General features: G+C 34.8%; 1 protein-coding gene across 6 annotated transcripts in view; it reads left to right on the forward strand.

Annotated features, from left to right (window-relative positions):
• Positions 1–18,772, forward strand: part of LOC112979781 (sodium channel protein type 2 subunit alpha) — a 59,761-nt gene that overhangs the window by 25,013 nt on the left and 15,976 nt on the right. For all 6 annotated transcript variants that reach the window (XM_064514871.1, XM_026094243.2, XM_026094258.2 and 3 more), the window contains 7 exons: positions 371–544; positions 1,548–1,904; positions 3,554–4,033; positions 14,136–14,256; positions 14,634–14,788; positions 16,022–16,195; positions 18,297–18,419. In XM_064514871.1, the coding sequence (XP_064370941.1) occupies positions 371–544; positions 1,548–1,904; positions 3,554–4,033; positions 14,136–14,256; positions 14,634–14,788; positions 16,022–16,195; positions 18,297–18,419 (1,584 nt within the window). The remainder of the gene's footprint in view (positions 1–370; positions 545–1,547; positions 1,905–3,553; positions 4,034–14,135; positions 14,257–14,633; positions 14,789–16,021; positions 16,196–18,296; positions 18,420–18,772) is intronic.

Genomic DNA, 18,772 nt, shown 5'->3' on the forward strand with positions numbered 1-18,772 from the left:
GAAATAATTGTCCCTTGTATAAAGTTATCTTTATTCCTGGAGGCAAAAAAAATATCCCAAGCCAAAGATGAGATTTAAGGAGGAAAATCTGGAGATTAAAATCAGAAGAGATTCTGTGTATCAGTGTTTATATTAGCAGCCTGAATAGAAAACATATTTCTGCCCTTTACCTCTTATTGTTTAGCAGCCAAACATTGTGATGCCTATTTAAGCTTCATATCAGAGTATAATTCCTAACTCCCAATATATAGGAATATAAAGGAGCTATTCAGATTTATCATAGGTTGAAAATACAATGTGACAGAAATGTATAGTGTTAGTTTTAAAGTATTTTCTCATTACACTGAGTAAGAAACTATTTTGCTTGCAGGTGTTTACTGGAATTTTCACAGCAGAAATGTTTCTCAAGATAATTGCCATGGATCCTTATTACTATTTCCAAGAAGGCTGGAATATTTTTGATGGTTTCATTGTGAGTCTTAGTTTAATGGAGCTTGGCCTTGCAAATGTAGAAGGATTATCTGTCCTCCGGTCATTCCGATTGGTAAATATACTAAATAAACAACATGTTTCTATCTTATATTTTTTATTTGTGCATGTATGTTGTGTATTTTTCATTGTACATTATATTTGTGGCTGAGTCAGAAGTTCTTTGCATAAGAACTTACAAAATACTAAATTGCATATAGGTGACACGCATCTATAATATCAAGTTTCTTTTCCGTATTATCTTGATAAGGTGTATTTCCTAGTCAAGACATTGTCAACGCCGGTTCTGTTCTTGTAATGAATGTGCTTTAAGGAATAATTTTTTTAATAGCAGTATCTTTTAGAGTCTTTCTCTGCATAGATGAGGAAATAAAAAGTGCAAGAGCCACAACCCACATTCAATTCCTTCTTACTACCTGTGACTGAAGATTAGTAAATTGCTTAGTTAGTAAATAACTCATTAGTTAATAAAGTTTATTAAAATTTATTACAATAAAGTTTATGACAATTTAAGCTGATGAACTTCCATTATCAGGGTAACTTGCATCATTAGTTTTAGAAGAGATATTAAGATTAGTATTAAGATTAATATCAGAGATTTTTCTTTGGATAGGGATTTTTGAATGATGCAAAAGGTGTTGTTAGAGATACTTGCAAGCAACCTGTATGCCCGTCATTAAAAACTTTGGTTGTGCCTTTTTTGGGGAAAACTATTTCTTCTTTCTTTCTGCCAGTTAAAAAGCCAGAGGTCTGTAGAGTGTTGGTACACTTGCAATCTTGTAAAACTAATTGTATTTTATATGCGCAGGTTTATTTTTATGTAGTTGTAATGAGCATATAGACGATATTTTTAAATTATTATGACTTGAATTAGGACTTAAGACTGCCAGTGCCTAGTATGCTGCAAAGACCTGGAAGCATAAATTCTGTAACTAAGGTTTCGGAAAGTTATGTGGGACAGGATTTTGTCGCAAAGTAACTGAAATATGAAATGTATAACGACGACTTCATTATAGTTAGCAACACGAATAACTATATACTGTTCTTCTGTTTTGCAGCTTCGAGTTTTCAAATTGGCAAAATCTTGGCCAACTCTAAATATGCTGATTAAGATTATTGGCAACTCAGTGGGGGCTTTGGGGAATTTGACCCTGGTGCTTGCCATCATTGTCTTCATTTTTGCTGTGGTTGGGATGCAGCTGTTTGGGAAAAGCTACAAGGAATGTGTCTGCAAGATCTCTAGCGACTGTGAACTCCCACGCTGGCACATGCATGACTTTTTCCACTCTTTCTTGATTGTATTCCGAGTGCTATGTGGAGAATGGATAGAGACGATGTGGGACTGCATGGAGGTTGCAGGCCAAACCATGTGCCTTACTGTCTTCATGATGGTCATGGTGATTGGAAACCTCGTGGTATGTAATCAGTGGGGGGTTTTTTAACTACTAGAATGTATCTCATAATTTTCATAGTTTATAGATCAGAGAGATGAGGACTGGAGAAAGACTTTATGAGATCATGTAGTTCATTTGTTCTTTCTTTAACACAGGTTCAAATATACCTTGATCAGTTATGAAAAATGTTTGTCTACCTTTTCTTTAAAATCTTAGGTGAGTGTACAACCTCTTTAGTAAGATCAGTGCTGAATGATTCTTACAGTTAAAAATGCTTTTTAATAAAATATCTAACTTAAATCACCTTTGCCACAGATTAAACTGACTGCTCTCAATAGTCATGGAGAACAGTTGGCCATCAGCTTCTTCATACCAACATTTATAATACTTAAAGGCTTACTGTTTCCACTTTCAGTCTTTTCCTTCTGAAATAAAACAAGCGTAGTTATTCAGATTTTTCTCATAGGCCATGATTTTTAAAATACTTACTGCTTTTTTCACTGGCCTCTGAATTCCTCCCAAGCAATGTTCTAGATGGAGACACCAGTACCAAATCATGTGGAATAATTCTATGCCATGTCTTATACCCAGCATTCCTCATGGTATATCCCCAAATGACATATGAAAATGTTATAACAGCATTGCTTTTCTGACACACTCTATATGCCCTTTTTTTGCAGTGCTTCCACTTTGCCAGTTTTTACCCCTTTTGTAGGTTTGATTTTTATCATTTTATCATTTATACATCTGATTTTTCCTAACCAGCATTTTTACACTACTGCTTCATTATTGAATGCCCTATTGATTTTGGATTATTTCACTAATTTTCCATGGTTATGCCAAATGCTTGCTAGCATCCCACCTCTGTTTGATATCACCCACAAAGTTTATAAACATGCTTATCCACAGGCATAATGAAATACCAAGCCTAATGTGACTAATGTGAGACTCCTGTGGCACCCCTTCTAAAAATATTCTGCAAGTTTGAACAAAAAGAATTGATCAATATCATTTAAAAACAATTTTAAATAGGTTTTGCACACACCGTATCAGAATTACCTATAGTCTGAATTCCTCTAGTGTGTTTGTAAAAAGTCATACAAGAAAGTGTGAAGTAGTTTCCTAAAATCAAGATATGTCACACCTGTGGATTCTTTCTGTTAGCTAGTTTTCCTGTCTAAAACAAAAATAGATTGACTGATATATTCTTGGCAAATATATCAACTTATTATACTCTGAATTAGAGGCACTAAAATTATGGTCTGTTGAACCCTAGGACTGGAGCTTGTGCCCACCTTTCCTTCACCTATGAACACCACTGAGGATGTAGTTTGTATAGGTTATTACATCATACTGTATCCTTATTCCTTGTGTTATGCTCCACTTTGAGGAGTAGACCTACAATACTTCCAACGTGAAGGAAAAGGTGAAGGTAAAGGTTAGATTTTCACCTAAGTTAGTGAAGTTATGAAAGCTAGAAAATGTTTTTGGCAAGGTAATAAAATCTGGGGGACAGGGAGTATGGCCTGCTAAGAACAGCAAGCAGGTGGTTTGACATAAAGTTCTAGCTGTGAAATAAAAATTGTGTCATATTGAACAAGCCATAACAGAAATACGTTTATGACTTGAAAATAAGAGCTCCAGTATATTTTCTCCTTACTGTTTTTTAGGTACTCAACCTCTTTTTGGCCTTGCTGCTGAGCTCATTTAGTTCAGACAACCTTGCTGCTACTGATGATGATAATGAAATGAACAATCTACAAATTGCTGTGGCGAGGATTCAGAAGGGAATAGATTATGTGAAAAGAAAAGTGCGTGAATTCATCCAGAAAGCCTTTGTTAGAAAGCAGAAAGTATTAGATGAAATCAAACCTCTTGAAGACCTAAATAACAAGAAAGACAGCTGTATTTCCAACCACACCATAGTAGAAATAGGTAAAAACCTTGCCTATCTTAAAGAAGGGAATGGAACTACCAGTGGCATAGGCAGCAGCGTGGAAAAATATGTTGTTGATGAAAGTGATTACATGTCATTCATAAACAACCCAAGTCTCACTGTGACAGTGCCGATCGCTGTCGGGGAATCGGATTTTGAAAATTTAAATACAGAAGAGTTTAGCAGCGAGTCTGACCTGGAAGAAAGCAAAGAGGTAGGACTATTTCTGTATTAAAAAAAAGACTGGTGTTTTTTTCTTTTCTAAAGTTTCTAGTGGTGGTTTAAAATCTGTATTTCATTCTTGTATAGTAATGTACAGAAACTTGCAATTATGTTTAAGATAAATTGATGTAAGGTTGCTAGTTTTGAATGAGGTGGTAGTATGGTATTGTATTTACAGTAATAATCAAGATGCATAAGACAATTTTTTAGAAAATTAATATTCTTTTATTTTATTGAGTTGAATCATTAACCAGAAAAAGAACCAATCTGATAGTCTTAGATACTGAAGTCCTGGATACTGAAAGTGTGCAGGGGTTGTACAAGTTTCTCCATACTTACTTCATCTGTGCAGTTTATTATTTTATCTGCTTTCTGGAGGGCTTCCTGTCAAATTAACAGTCCATCCTGATCGTTTTGAAATTTTTGATACTTCAGAAGCCTTTGAATACACCATGAGTACATTTGAATACTGGACTAGCACCACTAAACAATTTTTTTTTACAAATTGCTTGTATTAGTATTTCTCGTTTGCCTCAAAATCATGTCTTGGGTGTGAAACCACAGAAACTGTTGCAGTTTGTCCTTTAATTGATCTGTATAATGGATAGGGTGGGTATATGAAAGTTTCTTGCTCTCCCTGTAGGATTTTGATTGATTCTATTCTATCTTTGTACTTAGGGTGAGAAAAGGAATCTTCTTCAGCCACCTCCCAAAACCCTGGGCTAGTGCTTTGTTCCATTGTTCCATTGTTCTGTTGTTCTATTGTTCCATTGTTAGCTGTTTAAAACTGCCATTGCTGCCAAAGCAGCAGCCAGTACTATTGCCAGTCGTGTCCAATTGCACCCAGCAGTGAGATCATCTCTAGTGACTGCATATGGCTGTAATGGCACACGTTATTTCTCTGTCTTTATGTAAATCACATAGCTTCTTAGTACAGGCCTGTTTCCTGGACCTTCTGGGTTTGGGCTTTTTTTTTCCTGCTAGTCATGCTCAAGTACATCTATCATTTTCACTGTTTTCCTGCATAGCAACTAGTGATACCCATAGCATATACTGAAAATTTGGGAATGAAGGATCATAAGTTAAAGTTCAGTACTAGGAAGCAGAATACTTTGGATTTCTTTTTTACAAAATATTTATTGCTATCTTGGTGAAGTAACAAATTCCCATCTGTCATTCTGTATTTGTCTGTAAAGTAAGTGTAATTATTCTATCAGTTTTAAGGGTGCTGTCAGCCTAAATGTATTATTTTTCATACAACTTTCTAAATACCTCAGTTGGAAAGCGTGAAGAAGATACTGTTATTTCATTCTGTAGATGGATTGTAACTGGTAATGAGGCCTCAGGTGATATTACTGTATGAATGATGCTAAAGGAGAATCCTCTGACATAGATAGTCTGAGATGGTGACCGGTAAGTCCTGTTAGGATCAGAAGTATATTCTCATAAAAACATTATTTTAAACTCTCCTCCCTTCACTCCTTATTTTGAGCTCCCACCCATATCAAATTAATTCCTGTTAGTAGTTAATCAGTCCATATTTCAACGTGTCCTATATACTTTTCCTGTGCTTGTTCTTTTTTATGGTTATGCAGGTATGCACATATTAACTGAAATTTTATCAAGATGTATTATAGCTCTGATAATTTTTAATTGGGAACTTGTCTGAAAAAAGTAATTCGGAAATGTAATTGAACTAGCTTAAATACTATGTCATTAAAATCACTGAAAAAGAAATACTTCAAACATTTTCATTGCTGTTTATTAGATTTGTGTGATGCTGAAATCTATTTTTGAAAATGTAATCACAGGAGTTTCCCATATTCGTGGAGTATTCTGCAATTCTCATGCTGAAGCTGCAACTATTGTGCAGTAAGGAGAAATGTGTTTTTCACTGAATGGTGGCAGAAAGAAGGAACATGACTTTTGTTATTGCCTGATGATTATGGCATTTATTTTGATAAACCTTTTCTTGCTACAAAAACTGTTTATAAATTTTTACATAGAATAGTCAATGGCTAAAATATAGGAACTACCTTGGAGTATGGACTAAAACCTGAATTTCCCACATAAATTCCCTGATTACCAATATTCTCCCTTTTACTTCCCCCTCTTTTTTGTAGTCCATTCAGTTTTTAACTATTTATTGCACAGGAGCATAACCTCACTAGCAGAAGAGATGGTGGAGGTCCCTTCTTCAATCCAACCTGTAGTCTGATGGTTAGCACTGGATGGGAGCACAATGACAGCGGTACATCTGTTTCTCCATTGTATAACAGGATGGTACAACAAGTGACTCTAATTACCGAAGTCTATCCTTTTCCCAGTGGACAGACCCCCACTTGGTTATCCTTCAAGGAGACAAAAATACTGGTTTGAATTCCTTTAGGGAGAATATCAAAGTGGAATCTCTCACATTTGAGACATGGACTCCAGTCATTATGCTACCATTATAAAAGACAGGCTTTCTCCTCCAGATGCGATATTTTAAAAGAAAAAGGTGTTATCACTGCATTCTTGGAGGCACTTAATTCTTTGTAAGCGTGTGTTAATCATGCTTGGAGAACTCCAACAAATGCTTCAGATGATTAGACAAAGAAATGCATATTCAGTCAGGAATGAGCTACTGCCAAGCAGTCTAGACTGGTCAAGGCTGAAACACTTCTGAGCATATTTAGGATCAAAATTTATTGTTCTTGCAGAAATTGAAGGTAAAAAATTGAAGGGAAGCCTTTACAAATTACAGGCACCTTGAAGAGAGAGAGTGAGCAGTTAAGCAATGACTGTGAGCCTATTTCTGGATTTAAGTGCCTAAATTTCAGTCAGATTGTAAGCACAAAATTATGGTTTTTGATCATAATCCTAGTTCCTGCTTCTGACTGGATGATTCTTATCTGCTATAGTTTTTGATATAAAGATGAATGAGGACGTACTAGTCACAGGGCCAACACTCTCGTCGTGAAAATGATCCATAGCAAAAGAAGGCATGTAAAATGTTTTTTGTAGTCAAAAAAGTGTCTGAAAATGTTTTTTTGTTCAATGATTCCTCTTTTTCTTCACGCCATAATGTTCTGCACTCTTGTGTTTTCCCACTTATATGATTCTGCCGTTGCTAAGTGTTTCTCTGCAGTCACTTTGTTGCTTTTAGCCACAGTCTAGAAGTGCTGAAAATAGAACCTGCTACCAAACCACGCTCACGTAGCAGATTCCCTAATGACAGGCAACGTAGGCATCAATCTACTGTGGAAACACTGCACGGCACAAGATGGCCAGATGCTGATGGATGCGTGTGTGTGTGTGTGTGTCTGTGTGTGTCTGTGTGCTTTTGTTTGTGTCTGCGTACATACGTACATACATATATTCATTGCAGTATAAGGCAATGAGCTGAATTTCTACAGAGTCATTATCATTTATTAGAAGTTTTAATTCAGTACATTAATGTTTGGTGAGTTCTTTATTATGACATACGACATACATCTTTTCCAGTATTTTGATGGAAATGTTAACTAGATTATGCCTTTCTAGAAACATGTGCGATATTGTACATGTTAGTACATGTGAATCTAAATAATAAAAAGGAGATTGGAATTTGTCTAGAAAATTGCCATTGAAACCTAAAAAAGGAGAAATAGGTATGAGAACATTGTGTCTATAAGAAAGGTAATAGAGGAATATAATGAAAAAAGGAAATTAAAGAACAAATACTAAATAAAACTTTTACTGTGGAAGTAGAGCTGTTTATATGTATGGGGCCACTATGCTGAGTCTGTTGTCTTATTAACAAAGGTTTATAGATCTGGGGTGCATTACTGCTATCTAGCACAGAAGCTATAAAATAAATTTTCCTTTCATGTTAGGTCCTTAAGTACTATTGGGATGGTTTATATAGAAAATTTTATAGTGCATGTATAGCTATATAATGATTAGATTTTTATTTAAAGTGTAACTTTTGGCTGGTGGTTACACGAAGATATACAGTTATGAGATATTTTTAAATGCCTTAAAGAAGGTGGGATCACTTAATGCTGTTGCAGACACCTTAACAGGGGACATTTTACTTTGCTCAGTATTCAGCAATCTGAAAGATATTTACTCTCCGGTTCTCACCCATATTCATATTATTCTGAACTAATGGAAAGTAAATGTGTGAAATCGTTAATCAGCTATTATATCTATATAAGAATTTCCAGTGCAAAAAAGCAGTGGTGCTGTATCCTGAACTTCATTTCCTACCATTCTTACTTCTCACAGGGGTAAGACCAAGCTGGATCAGTCAAGAATGCAGCTCTGGTGCCTTTTAACGAGGCAGAGCATCGTGTCACCAATTTTACGCAGGTTACCTAAACAAGTTATACCTATATATATATATTATTTAATCACTTTTTAATGGATACTGACTGGCCTGCATGCTACTCAGCTATGTCCCATTCATTGCAAGACAGTAGAAACATGCACAGCTGCTCTCTGTGGAGTCATGGGACTCGCATCACGGCATGGTCAGGCGGGATTGGCAACCCCAACATTTCCTCGATTCAGACGCTGTAGTTTTCATGATATTCTGACAGTATTTGTAGTGCATGCTATGTATGTTTCCCAGGCTTGATGGTAAAGTTTTCAGGACTCTAATTTTGAAGGGTTTTCTTTCCTTTTGAAAGGACGACAGAGTATGTAACACACAGAGTACGTTTCTCCTCAAAATTATAAGCCTATGTGTGAATTGTGTTGATACTTAGACTCTGCCAGCTGTTTCGGAAAATATTCATGCTATTGTATTTTAGGTTATAATGGAGGTAACTTGCAAACTCATATTATTATATAGTCGTGTTTACTTTTTACAATTTTTTGCTTAGAAATGCTTTTCTTCAGTAAATTTCGTATAAGCTTTTAGTTATATTGGAGACTAATATGCAGTAATTGAAGCACCATTAAGCATGAAATTCATTTAATTTCCACAGTCAAAGCATGTGACCATCATTTGGTAAAAAAGCTTATACAAAAGTGATATTTGGCTGGTCAAACATTCAGAGATCAGTTCTGCTCTTACTTACACCCACACTTAAAAGTGTAGAGGTGCAAAGAGAAAACTGATAGCAAAATCTGGTCATAGCTCTTTAATTTATGCTCACAAACTGACTACCTCCCCAAACATCTAAAATTGTCTGCAGTGAGAAACTTAAACTGACTGACATTTTTTTGAGTAGTAAATACAGTTCAGCAATCTAGTAAATAACTTGCGGACTTTGAACAAAAGGGTCCCTAGCTTCAGTATGATTTACAACTCCACTATTTAATAATACCATAGTATTTACTATGCCATAGCACAATATAGTGCTGCTTCCAGTTTGGATTATCACAAAACATAATGTAAATCAGTGGAGCTAAAGATAGTTTTTTATCTTATATTTTGTAATGAGTAATTTATCTAAGTCTGACTTTGATTTACAAATATTCATTATTCAAAAGTCTTTAATACCCTGATAAACTTAGTCTTTGGATTGTCAATTGGTCACACAGCATTGGCATATTGTGATTCAGAGTGGATGGTATTAAATTGTAAAGTATTGTTTCACTTTGCAGTTAGCGTTATTAATCTTTATAAGCAGCAGTTCTTTTCTCTATTTCAGAAATATATTTTTACTATTGCTTGTGTGAATTAAAGAGCCATTTTAAAGTAGCTTCCAGTGGAGTGCTTTTGCAAATACTTGCACTGCTACTTAGGATGTTTTTGCTTTCATCAAACATTCTTGCAAATATTTAGTTTCTCAAATGTTTGTAACTAAGTAGGTCGAAGGAATTATGAATAGCAATAAACTACAGAGTGGACTGTAGTTCAAGGATCCTGGGTTTTGCAGTAATTGTTAACAAGAGTTAGCACAGAATTGTTTTGCCTTGAATTACAATGTTCTGGTTTTTGAGCAGATAGAGTTACTATGCCTGACTATATAAGCACTATAAAGAGCGACATCTAGATTTCTCTTATAGCTATACCAGTAGAAATTCAAGGGTATTCAGACACTTGGTCATTTTTGTAGGTGGTGTAGCTGTACTTGAACAGACTGTCTGTTTGAATATAACTGCTATTTATATCACAAATCATCTGATTTTCATAATGCTACCCATACAGTTCTGAGAAAATTGAAAAATATTTAATTTCCATTATTTAACATTTTCACAGGTATTTGGGAGGAAAGGAAATTAAAAGCAAAACTAGAATGGTGGTTTCTCTTGGAGCCATCTTCCTGCTTCTGTCTGTTCTGCTCTTTGCTCCTTCGGTCCCTTAAATTGTGATTTCAACAGCAATTAGTGACATCTTGGCCAACAATGAAATTTCAAGCTTTGTTAAAAATGTTAAAGTAAGAGCTTTTCAGCTACTCTCAGATTACCATTTTGGAAACAAGGAAAGAAAGAAACGTTAGAAGTTCAAAGTGGCCTGGCTGTAAGTGAAGCAGAATTGTATGAATCTATGAGATGTTGTCAAGGTTCAGAAAGTAATTATGTCTAAAACTTCCTGACCTGAACTTGGCTGCTGCTTTCTGCAATGCTTCTCTGATAGGCAAGCTGCTTTCCACTTTCAGTTTCTATATTGAAAGCTAAACTAAAAACGGTATCTTGTATGGTATTGTATTGCTGACTGAAGCATGACTGGCAATGCTGTTGGTAAATGTGGCATAAGCGATATATGTATCTATGATGATCAGTATAATGCTGCTTTAAAACCATGTAAGTACTTTTGTCCCATTATTGTCTTCTGTGCAAAGGAGATGGAGAATGTACATCCTGAGCTTTTGAAAAGTAGACTTCTCTGAGAATAATTTCCTTAGCATATTATTCAGAAAACCTTTCTCTTGTGCAATCAAGGCTCAGGACTCTTGAACAATGTCTAATAGCTGATCCTGATAGATTGTTTATAATCTGGGTGACTGAATATTTTTGAAACCTAGAAGCGTGGTATCAAATAATAATCAAAAAGGACATGCTGCCCTATCAAAGATAAAGTTTGGTTTTGATAAATGATTACCTTGTTTCTACAGGTTCATTCTTTTAAAAAAGCTGTATGCATGTTAAGTACATAGCATTGCCTAAATCCAGTTTATGTAATGCTGGTGAGAAGTTACCAAGTACCTTGAGATATGTTCAGGTAAAGAACTGGGCATATGCTACATTCCCAACATGTTCCATTCCCAGATGGGTTTGAGTTGAATACATAGAAATCAGTGGAACATCCCTGTGTCAAGTGCTTTGTACCAGGGAAGAAGTTTGCTGTGGAAATATGTGATTGTTACTGAAAAATTTTTTTAGCATACTGAATTTAGTTGATTTGGTGACATCTTAAGATGCCGTATCAGGAAAACTTCCTAGCTGTTTGTAATGCATGCTTAACTTTTTAAATATTGCATAGAATGCCATACAATAAATTCATTGTGGAAAAAATAACAAAGAAACAGAAAGATAATTAAGTATTTTGTTGAATAAATTTAAACTTTTCCTATCACAGATGATACTGAATCATTACAGATTGAATTTATTGAATAAAGTTTATAATATGCTTCTTCACACAGTGATCTAGTTGGAGCTAAATTCAGGTATACACAGCCAGCATGCTAAGGAAATACTGTGTTACATCAACAGCAGAAGAGTAACTGAAATATCAGTAGGATAAAGTGTTTGGTTGTTGTTCTGTTTTAAATATCAAGTGCTGTTGCTTCAATTTAGGATTTATTTGTTCAGCTTAACTCCTGTGATTATTATTGCAGCTCTTTATGAGAAGCATGCCAGATTTTCAATGAGAAGAGACTTGTAAGATACAATTCACCATGCACACCGCCCCACATAAATAAAAATGGATTTCTGATGTTCCTGATAAATGACCATTCTGTATCATATTTCTGCCTGATCATTTTGATCTCTCCTTATAGTGGATATCTCTAAGCTTCTGTCTTGAGTTATCTGCTAGTTTTATGCAACTTCAGTAATAGGAATTTGTTACTCCTTCTTAAAATTAACACATGCTGAATTAACTCACTGCATAATGACTGAGTTACTGAACTCTTCATTTTCCTATAAAAAAATGGACAGTAGGTCTTTCAACCTTATATTTTAAACCAGTTCATAATTTTTGTTTGCTCTGCTACTACTGCAGCATTTTGCTAGAAATGCTGTCCAGATTGGAATGATGAAAGCAACATTTCAATAAAACTCTACAGAATACAGATAGTCACTTCTCAGTTTAAAAGTGATTTTTTTGTATTGTATTGATACCAGGTAATTTAAGCGCCATGCATAAAATTCCTTGGAAGGTACCTTGGGTTTATAGTATTTCTGGCCTTTCCTCAAATGGGTGATGGACATTCACTGATGTTTTAACACTGTGGTCCTTACTTGAGGACTGCAGAATTTGTCCCATACTTTCCAGTTTCACCCTTTTAGAGGCAGTATTCCACAATGGCCAAACTGCCATGCATCATCTGTAATTTTTAATATGTTGCAATGAGAAATTTGGAAATACTAGTCTTCAGAAAAGAGTGCATCCATGTGTGTACATTGAACCTAATCTCATAGATGCTAAAGCTCATGCACAAAAATGACACATGAATATGTAAACTGGGATTTTCAAAGAAACAGAAGGGAAGTGGGTTTGCAGATATCATTGAAATTACATGCATACAATAATGCATACACTAAATGTTTCTCTTTGTATTGTCTTCCTCTAAGATGTGGGCTACAGACCACTGTGGTACACAGAAATCAAAGTTAAGCCTATGTCAAAATCACAACACAGCAGATTGTCAGTATGACTTGATAAAATCAGAGTGTGGAGAAAGAAATTAATTTTCTCTGTGTTTGAAGAACATACTGAATGTTGTTTGCAATGTAAAATTATATCAAAGTCTTCCAATACTTTCTGTATGCACATACTAATACTATTTACATTTCCTTTAAAAAAAACTTTACAGAAATTGGGGCTTCTTGAGCATGTTTCAAAGGAATAATGCCTCTAACTTAAGTTTTAAGTGTCAGCAAAGATACATCTTTAATGTTATCGTGGAACATCCCTCTGTCTAAAGTTAATTCCCCATAAACTGTGTTCTAAATCTGCTTACATCATTCCCTTTATAAAATTAGCTACTTATCAATGCAGCCATTTTACTGATGTTATGCTCCACATAGTGATAACATTACAGGAGTCATCGAATGCTGTGATAGAACTGCTTTTACTTATTATAGTACTCATATTTGTCTGTTGTCAGCATAATATGAGGGTGTAAAAGAATCATTTTGAAGATCTGGCTTATGTTATGAGTATGATTCATTGGTGCAGTATTGCTTTTAAAGCATTTGTTTTCACTTCAACCCTCTGAAAAAAAAGATTTTTGGCTATTTATTTGACATGTATGTGTACTATAGCAGAGTAATAAGTAGTTTCAAATTGCACAATAAATTCAGAAAATGCATTGGCAAGTGAGAATGCAAAATAACAGCTACTGCTCTAAAAGAAATGTGCTGCTCTTTTGGAAATAAATAGATTTAAAATATCCTATATGGCTGGTAATATGTGTTTTCATGTCAATGACAGTGAAAAGTTTATATTCAAACTTTTTAGATTTTATGGACTTGATAGAATAACATGTATTTGAGACATGAAAATACATCTGTGCAGCTTGCTGTTGGTTTGGTCATGATGTTGGAAAAATTATTTGTATTAACATTTGCTATCTGAAATGTGATCTAAAATGCAGCCACATGATTGGAATAATTAAACAGTATGAAGCATGGAAGGCATCCATTCCTAAACTTTCTGAAATTTCATTTCAGAATTCTTCTGTGTGGCTCAGAATAGTAGTGTAATCATTTCAGCAATTCCTTGTATGAAAATATCAGAATATTTTCAATAGGGAAAATATACATGGTGTAGTTTCTAATCTTGTGACCTCACCTGTAGTAGAGCAATTTGGCATTATATATTGTAGATAAGAAATTCTTCTTTTAACATTAGAGCACGGAATACATGCAAAATATTTTGGTATGCATTTCAAACATTAACATCCACTCAAAATAAATAAAAATTCTTAAAAAATGTGGGGTTTCATTCACAGAAATTAAATGCATCCAGTTCATCGGAAGGCAGCACAGTTGATATTGGACTCCCTCCCGAAGGGGAACAGCCAGAAGCAGAACCTGAAGAAGCTCTGGAGCCAGAGGCTTGTTTTACAGAAGGTAAGAGGAGCAAAATATGCCCGAGGTGATTATACCTAACTATGTTGCTTTCTGGGCTGGGTTCTACTCTCACTCAGACTTAAGAGGTAGTTTTGTGATTATGGTTATATTTTCTTTTTGTACTACTATCTTCTTCAGAGGTGCTGCCACAGACATACTGTTCTGGTTCTCTCTCTGTGCTTGGTTGGTATTGTAAGAGTTACAAAATTTCGCTTCCAATATTGAAACTAAAGCCCTCAGATACTCAGGAAGATACATATTTACAAGCATCTGTTGCAAGTAATACTGAAATTAGCCAATGACTTCTGTTCATTTGTGATTCCTAATAAATGTTTGCCTTATTCTCACATCTCACAACTTGATATCGCACTTACCAGGCTGTGTGCGGAGATTCAAGTGCTGTCAAGTCAGTGTAGAAGATGGGAAAGGGAAAATCTGGTGGAACCTTAGGAAAACCTGCTACAAGATTGTTGAACACAACTGGTTTGAGACCTTCATTGTCTTCATGATTCTTCTCAGCAGTGGTGCTCTGGTAAATTCAATGTGGAACAATTGTGCGATACTTTAAACAGCAAGCTCTCAGAATTATAGTTAATTGTATAGCTACAGATGACATGTCAGAACTTAGTAGCCAATTCATTTATGTTCTAATATTGAAATATATCAACAAGCATTTAGCATGTATTGTATGATATGTAAGTTTTCTCACAGGCTGTGAAAGAAATGTATGTGGAGAGTTCAAAATATCTATTCATGGAAGTAAGAACTCAGTTGTATCAGACTGGTACTAACATGTCTTCACATTCCTTTTACATGTTGATAACTTTTTTTTTGTTTTCTTCAGTCAGAAATACAATATGATTTGTTAGCTTTTTTCTGATTATATAGATTTATAATAAACCACAGCTGAGGTAGGAATGTATCACCAGCAACTTGAACTGTCAAACTGAGATGTAAGGTGCAAAAGTGAGTCAATTACTTTACCAAATTTTACCAAAAATTTTTAAAATATTTTAAAATCATAAACTATAAATTATATAATATATTATTATATATTATATATTGTGTAATATATGCGATAATAATTATACTACATATAATTATTATATATTACATATGAAACTACATATTAAAAATTAAAAAGATAAAAATATTTTACCAGTATCACATTTTGCCAACTTGATGTAAGTCAGGTGTGTTGAGTTAGTACTGAAGTAATTAGTATTTCGTAGCAGAAGCAGAATATACTGTACTTGCTACTCTTGGGATTCAATGCACCGTGATTCTGTCAATGTAGACAATTCCTTTTGAAGGGAGAGTTATTAATCTCTGCACAGGATTGCTTTGTGGGTTACTCTATACACTTCATTTTCAATTATTATTTTCTCAAAAATTCTGTATCACAAGAGCCAGTATTAAATCCCTAGTATAATTTTGCTATCAAGTTGTAGCTACAACAAAGGAAATCCTTATGTCAATAAGAATTGCTATTCATGAAAATGAGAGAAAATGAGATCTGGAGAGTTGTATTACACTGAGTTTCATGGATCACAATTCAGCTCAGCAAAGAACTGAATATTGTATTTAGACTTGGCATTCTGAAAAGGCTACAGTATGGAGTGAAAGAGAAAGTTATGCTTGAGGGAAGGATATATAGAGTATCATCACATGTATCTTTCCAATTCAAATTCTTTCTTGGCTATTATATCTTCCATTGCAAATTGTGAAACCATTTAATTATGTCTTTGAAATCTTTTTTTCACAGGCATTTGAAGATATATACATAGAACAACGTAAGACTATCAAGACCATGCTGGAATATGCTGACAAAGTTTTCACTTACATCTTCATTCTGGAAATGCTGTTAAAATGGGTGGCTTATGGCTTTCAAACCTATTTCACTAATGCGTGGTGCTGGCTGGACTTCCTTATTGTTGATGTATGTATTCCTTTTCATATCCTTTACTACAGGCTGTAAAAATCAGAATATTAAGTTTTTAAGGTAAACTTTCTATTCTGTCCAATGGGAATTCTGTTTTAAAACTGTTGTGATACAGTTTGTAATTCTGTTTCTAAGAGAAAAATTACATAGAGGTGTTTTGCTGATATTCTATAGTTTTATGATGCTTTAATCCTTAATTTAAATGATGCCTTTTAATAATGTTTTTGCTGTATGGAAAGGATGCTGTTCATCCTCTTTAGTTTTTACTGCATAAGGAATTTGAATATTTCAAAGCAATTTCTTTTAAGGTTTCTAACATTTTAATCAATTACTCTAAATGTCCTATCACTTAGTCAGTGTAATCAGAAGGGAAAATGTTGCAAGGAACTCTCAGTTCCATTGTACTACACGCTACTCTGGGAGTTTTCACTGCATCGCATGGGGAACCTAAAGAAGCACTTGGAGCACTGTAGAGGTGCACCCATAGAACAAGTACCCAAATCACTTTCAAAAGGCTGTCCCATCAAGGAGAGAGGTGGCATAACTTCAAGCCTACATGCTCACAGTGTTGGGTAGCAAAAGTGGAAGTCTACAGTTCTTTAACTGTATAGCAGACATTCATTTCCCTTCCATCCCCAATAGCCTGACTACAGCTGTATGTGCTAATAGGGCACCTTTCAGTTCTGCGTATGTAATTCATGTGGAATGCAAGATAAGGATGTATCTTGAATTAACTTACTGAATTCACTCATGTTCACAAATTGTGATCAGCAGCAGAATTCTGTAGATATCATGATACATTATTCATCTCCCTCAGAATGCAGTGATATCATAGACCGTGAAGTCTTTACTACACAGAGCTTGGAAAACATAACTTTTATATCCACACCAACATTGTTGATTCCATGATAAAAAGTGGCCATATGCACACCTAGTATTCTGTGGTAGAGTCTGTACCCTGCTAAGTTACTGGCTCGGTAATGAGATTGCATAAATCATCATGATCAGTGAGTTTACAGAGACATGATGAATAATGCTTCATACTGTCATTATATGTTTATTGTATTTTTAACAAATACTTACTTCTTATCTGATAGTCTGTGGTTTAGTTACTTCTGTGAACTTTATGAAAAACTTTCTTAGTTTTTCATGGCAACCTTATTCTAGTGCATTTTTTCATGGAAAAAAAGTTAATTTCTGAAGTACTTTTTCTTTTTTTAGTGTTTAGCCAGGGGATAGAGATAATCAAACAGCAAGATTCATTTGGAAAATGAGAGAAATACGAGAGAACAGGAAGGTTGGAAGGGAAGGGCATTAAATGCTGGGTAATGGAAGATGTTAAATTATTTTTTTTACTAGGGCTTCTCCTTCCCAATGGTTTACTATAAATAAATTTCTAAGGATTGTTGATGAAAGATAATTGTATTATTTATTTTACAGCTATTCTAGTATATTTTCTCATCTGCCTGCAGACCAGACCAGCGTACAAGCCAGAATTGATGAAGTGGTTAAAGGAGTCACAGGGAATGTAATGAAGTGTGAATATGGCTAACAATGAAGCTTCTACTATTGTCTAACAAACTATTGTTTATCAGTCTTGATTAGTCTGGTTAAATCTGAGCAGCACTGGTAGCTATGTCTGTTGAATAAGATTTTGTAGACAGTAGAAAGTTGCATTTGACTGAATATCAGGTCTGAATGTGGGTTTTGAGAGCTTTGACATTCTCATCAAGTTCTGAAGGTACCAGGGAAAGTCCTGTCCTAAACTGACCATTCCAATTCACCCAACTTTTGGGAGTTTTCTTTTTGCATGTGACTTCATTTTTTCTTTAAATACACCAAATGATGACTGGTTTATGTGAATTTAGAAGGTATTTTTATACCATTCTGCCAACATGATTTCATCAACAGGTACCTACAATATACGTTTGTTCTACTTTGTCTGACTGAAAACATCTTTCTGCATTATAGAAGGATTCCTGGAGAAAGAGGTCCAGCCTTGAATCTTCTTGAGAAGTTCAGGGTACACATCATTCCCACCATATGCATATGGATATACAAGATGAATGAGCAATATTGCCTTTCTGTTTTTGTGTAGGTCTCTTTGGTTAGCTTAACAGCTAATGCCTTGGGCTACTCAGAACTTGGTGCCATTAAATCCCTTAGGACACTAAGAGCTTTGAGACCTCTAAGAGCCTTGTCGCGATTTGAAGGGATGAGGGTAAGACAAAATGAAAGAATCTGAAGTAGTGCATGCATACGAAGTAAAAATGCATGCAGAATAGTTAATGACAGATCCATGCAGAAATGCTACACTGTCATCCTATGTATTTTACATTTATCGCTAACATATAAGCAAAAGGCTTCGTCTGCTTATATGAATGCACGTGTTACTGCGCACATTATTACACTTATTTAGGTTCCTTGGCTTTTCAGCTAATTTCATATTTTCCTGGAAGGCCCAAGGAATTTTCAGCTGCATGGATCTATGCTATGTTAATACAAAACCGAATTTATCCCATACAATTAAATCCTGCTATAGATAGAACAGTTTAAAAAAACAGTACTTCCTCA

The sequence above is a fragment of the Dromaius novaehollandiae genome, chromosome 7 (assembly GCF_036370855.1).
Source record: "Dromaius novaehollandiae isolate bDroNov1 chromosome 7, bDroNov1.hap1, whole genome shotgun sequence".
In the NCBI taxonomy this organism is placed as follows: Eukaryota; Metazoa; Chordata; class Aves; order Casuariiformes; family Dromaiidae; genus Dromaius; species Dromaius novaehollandiae.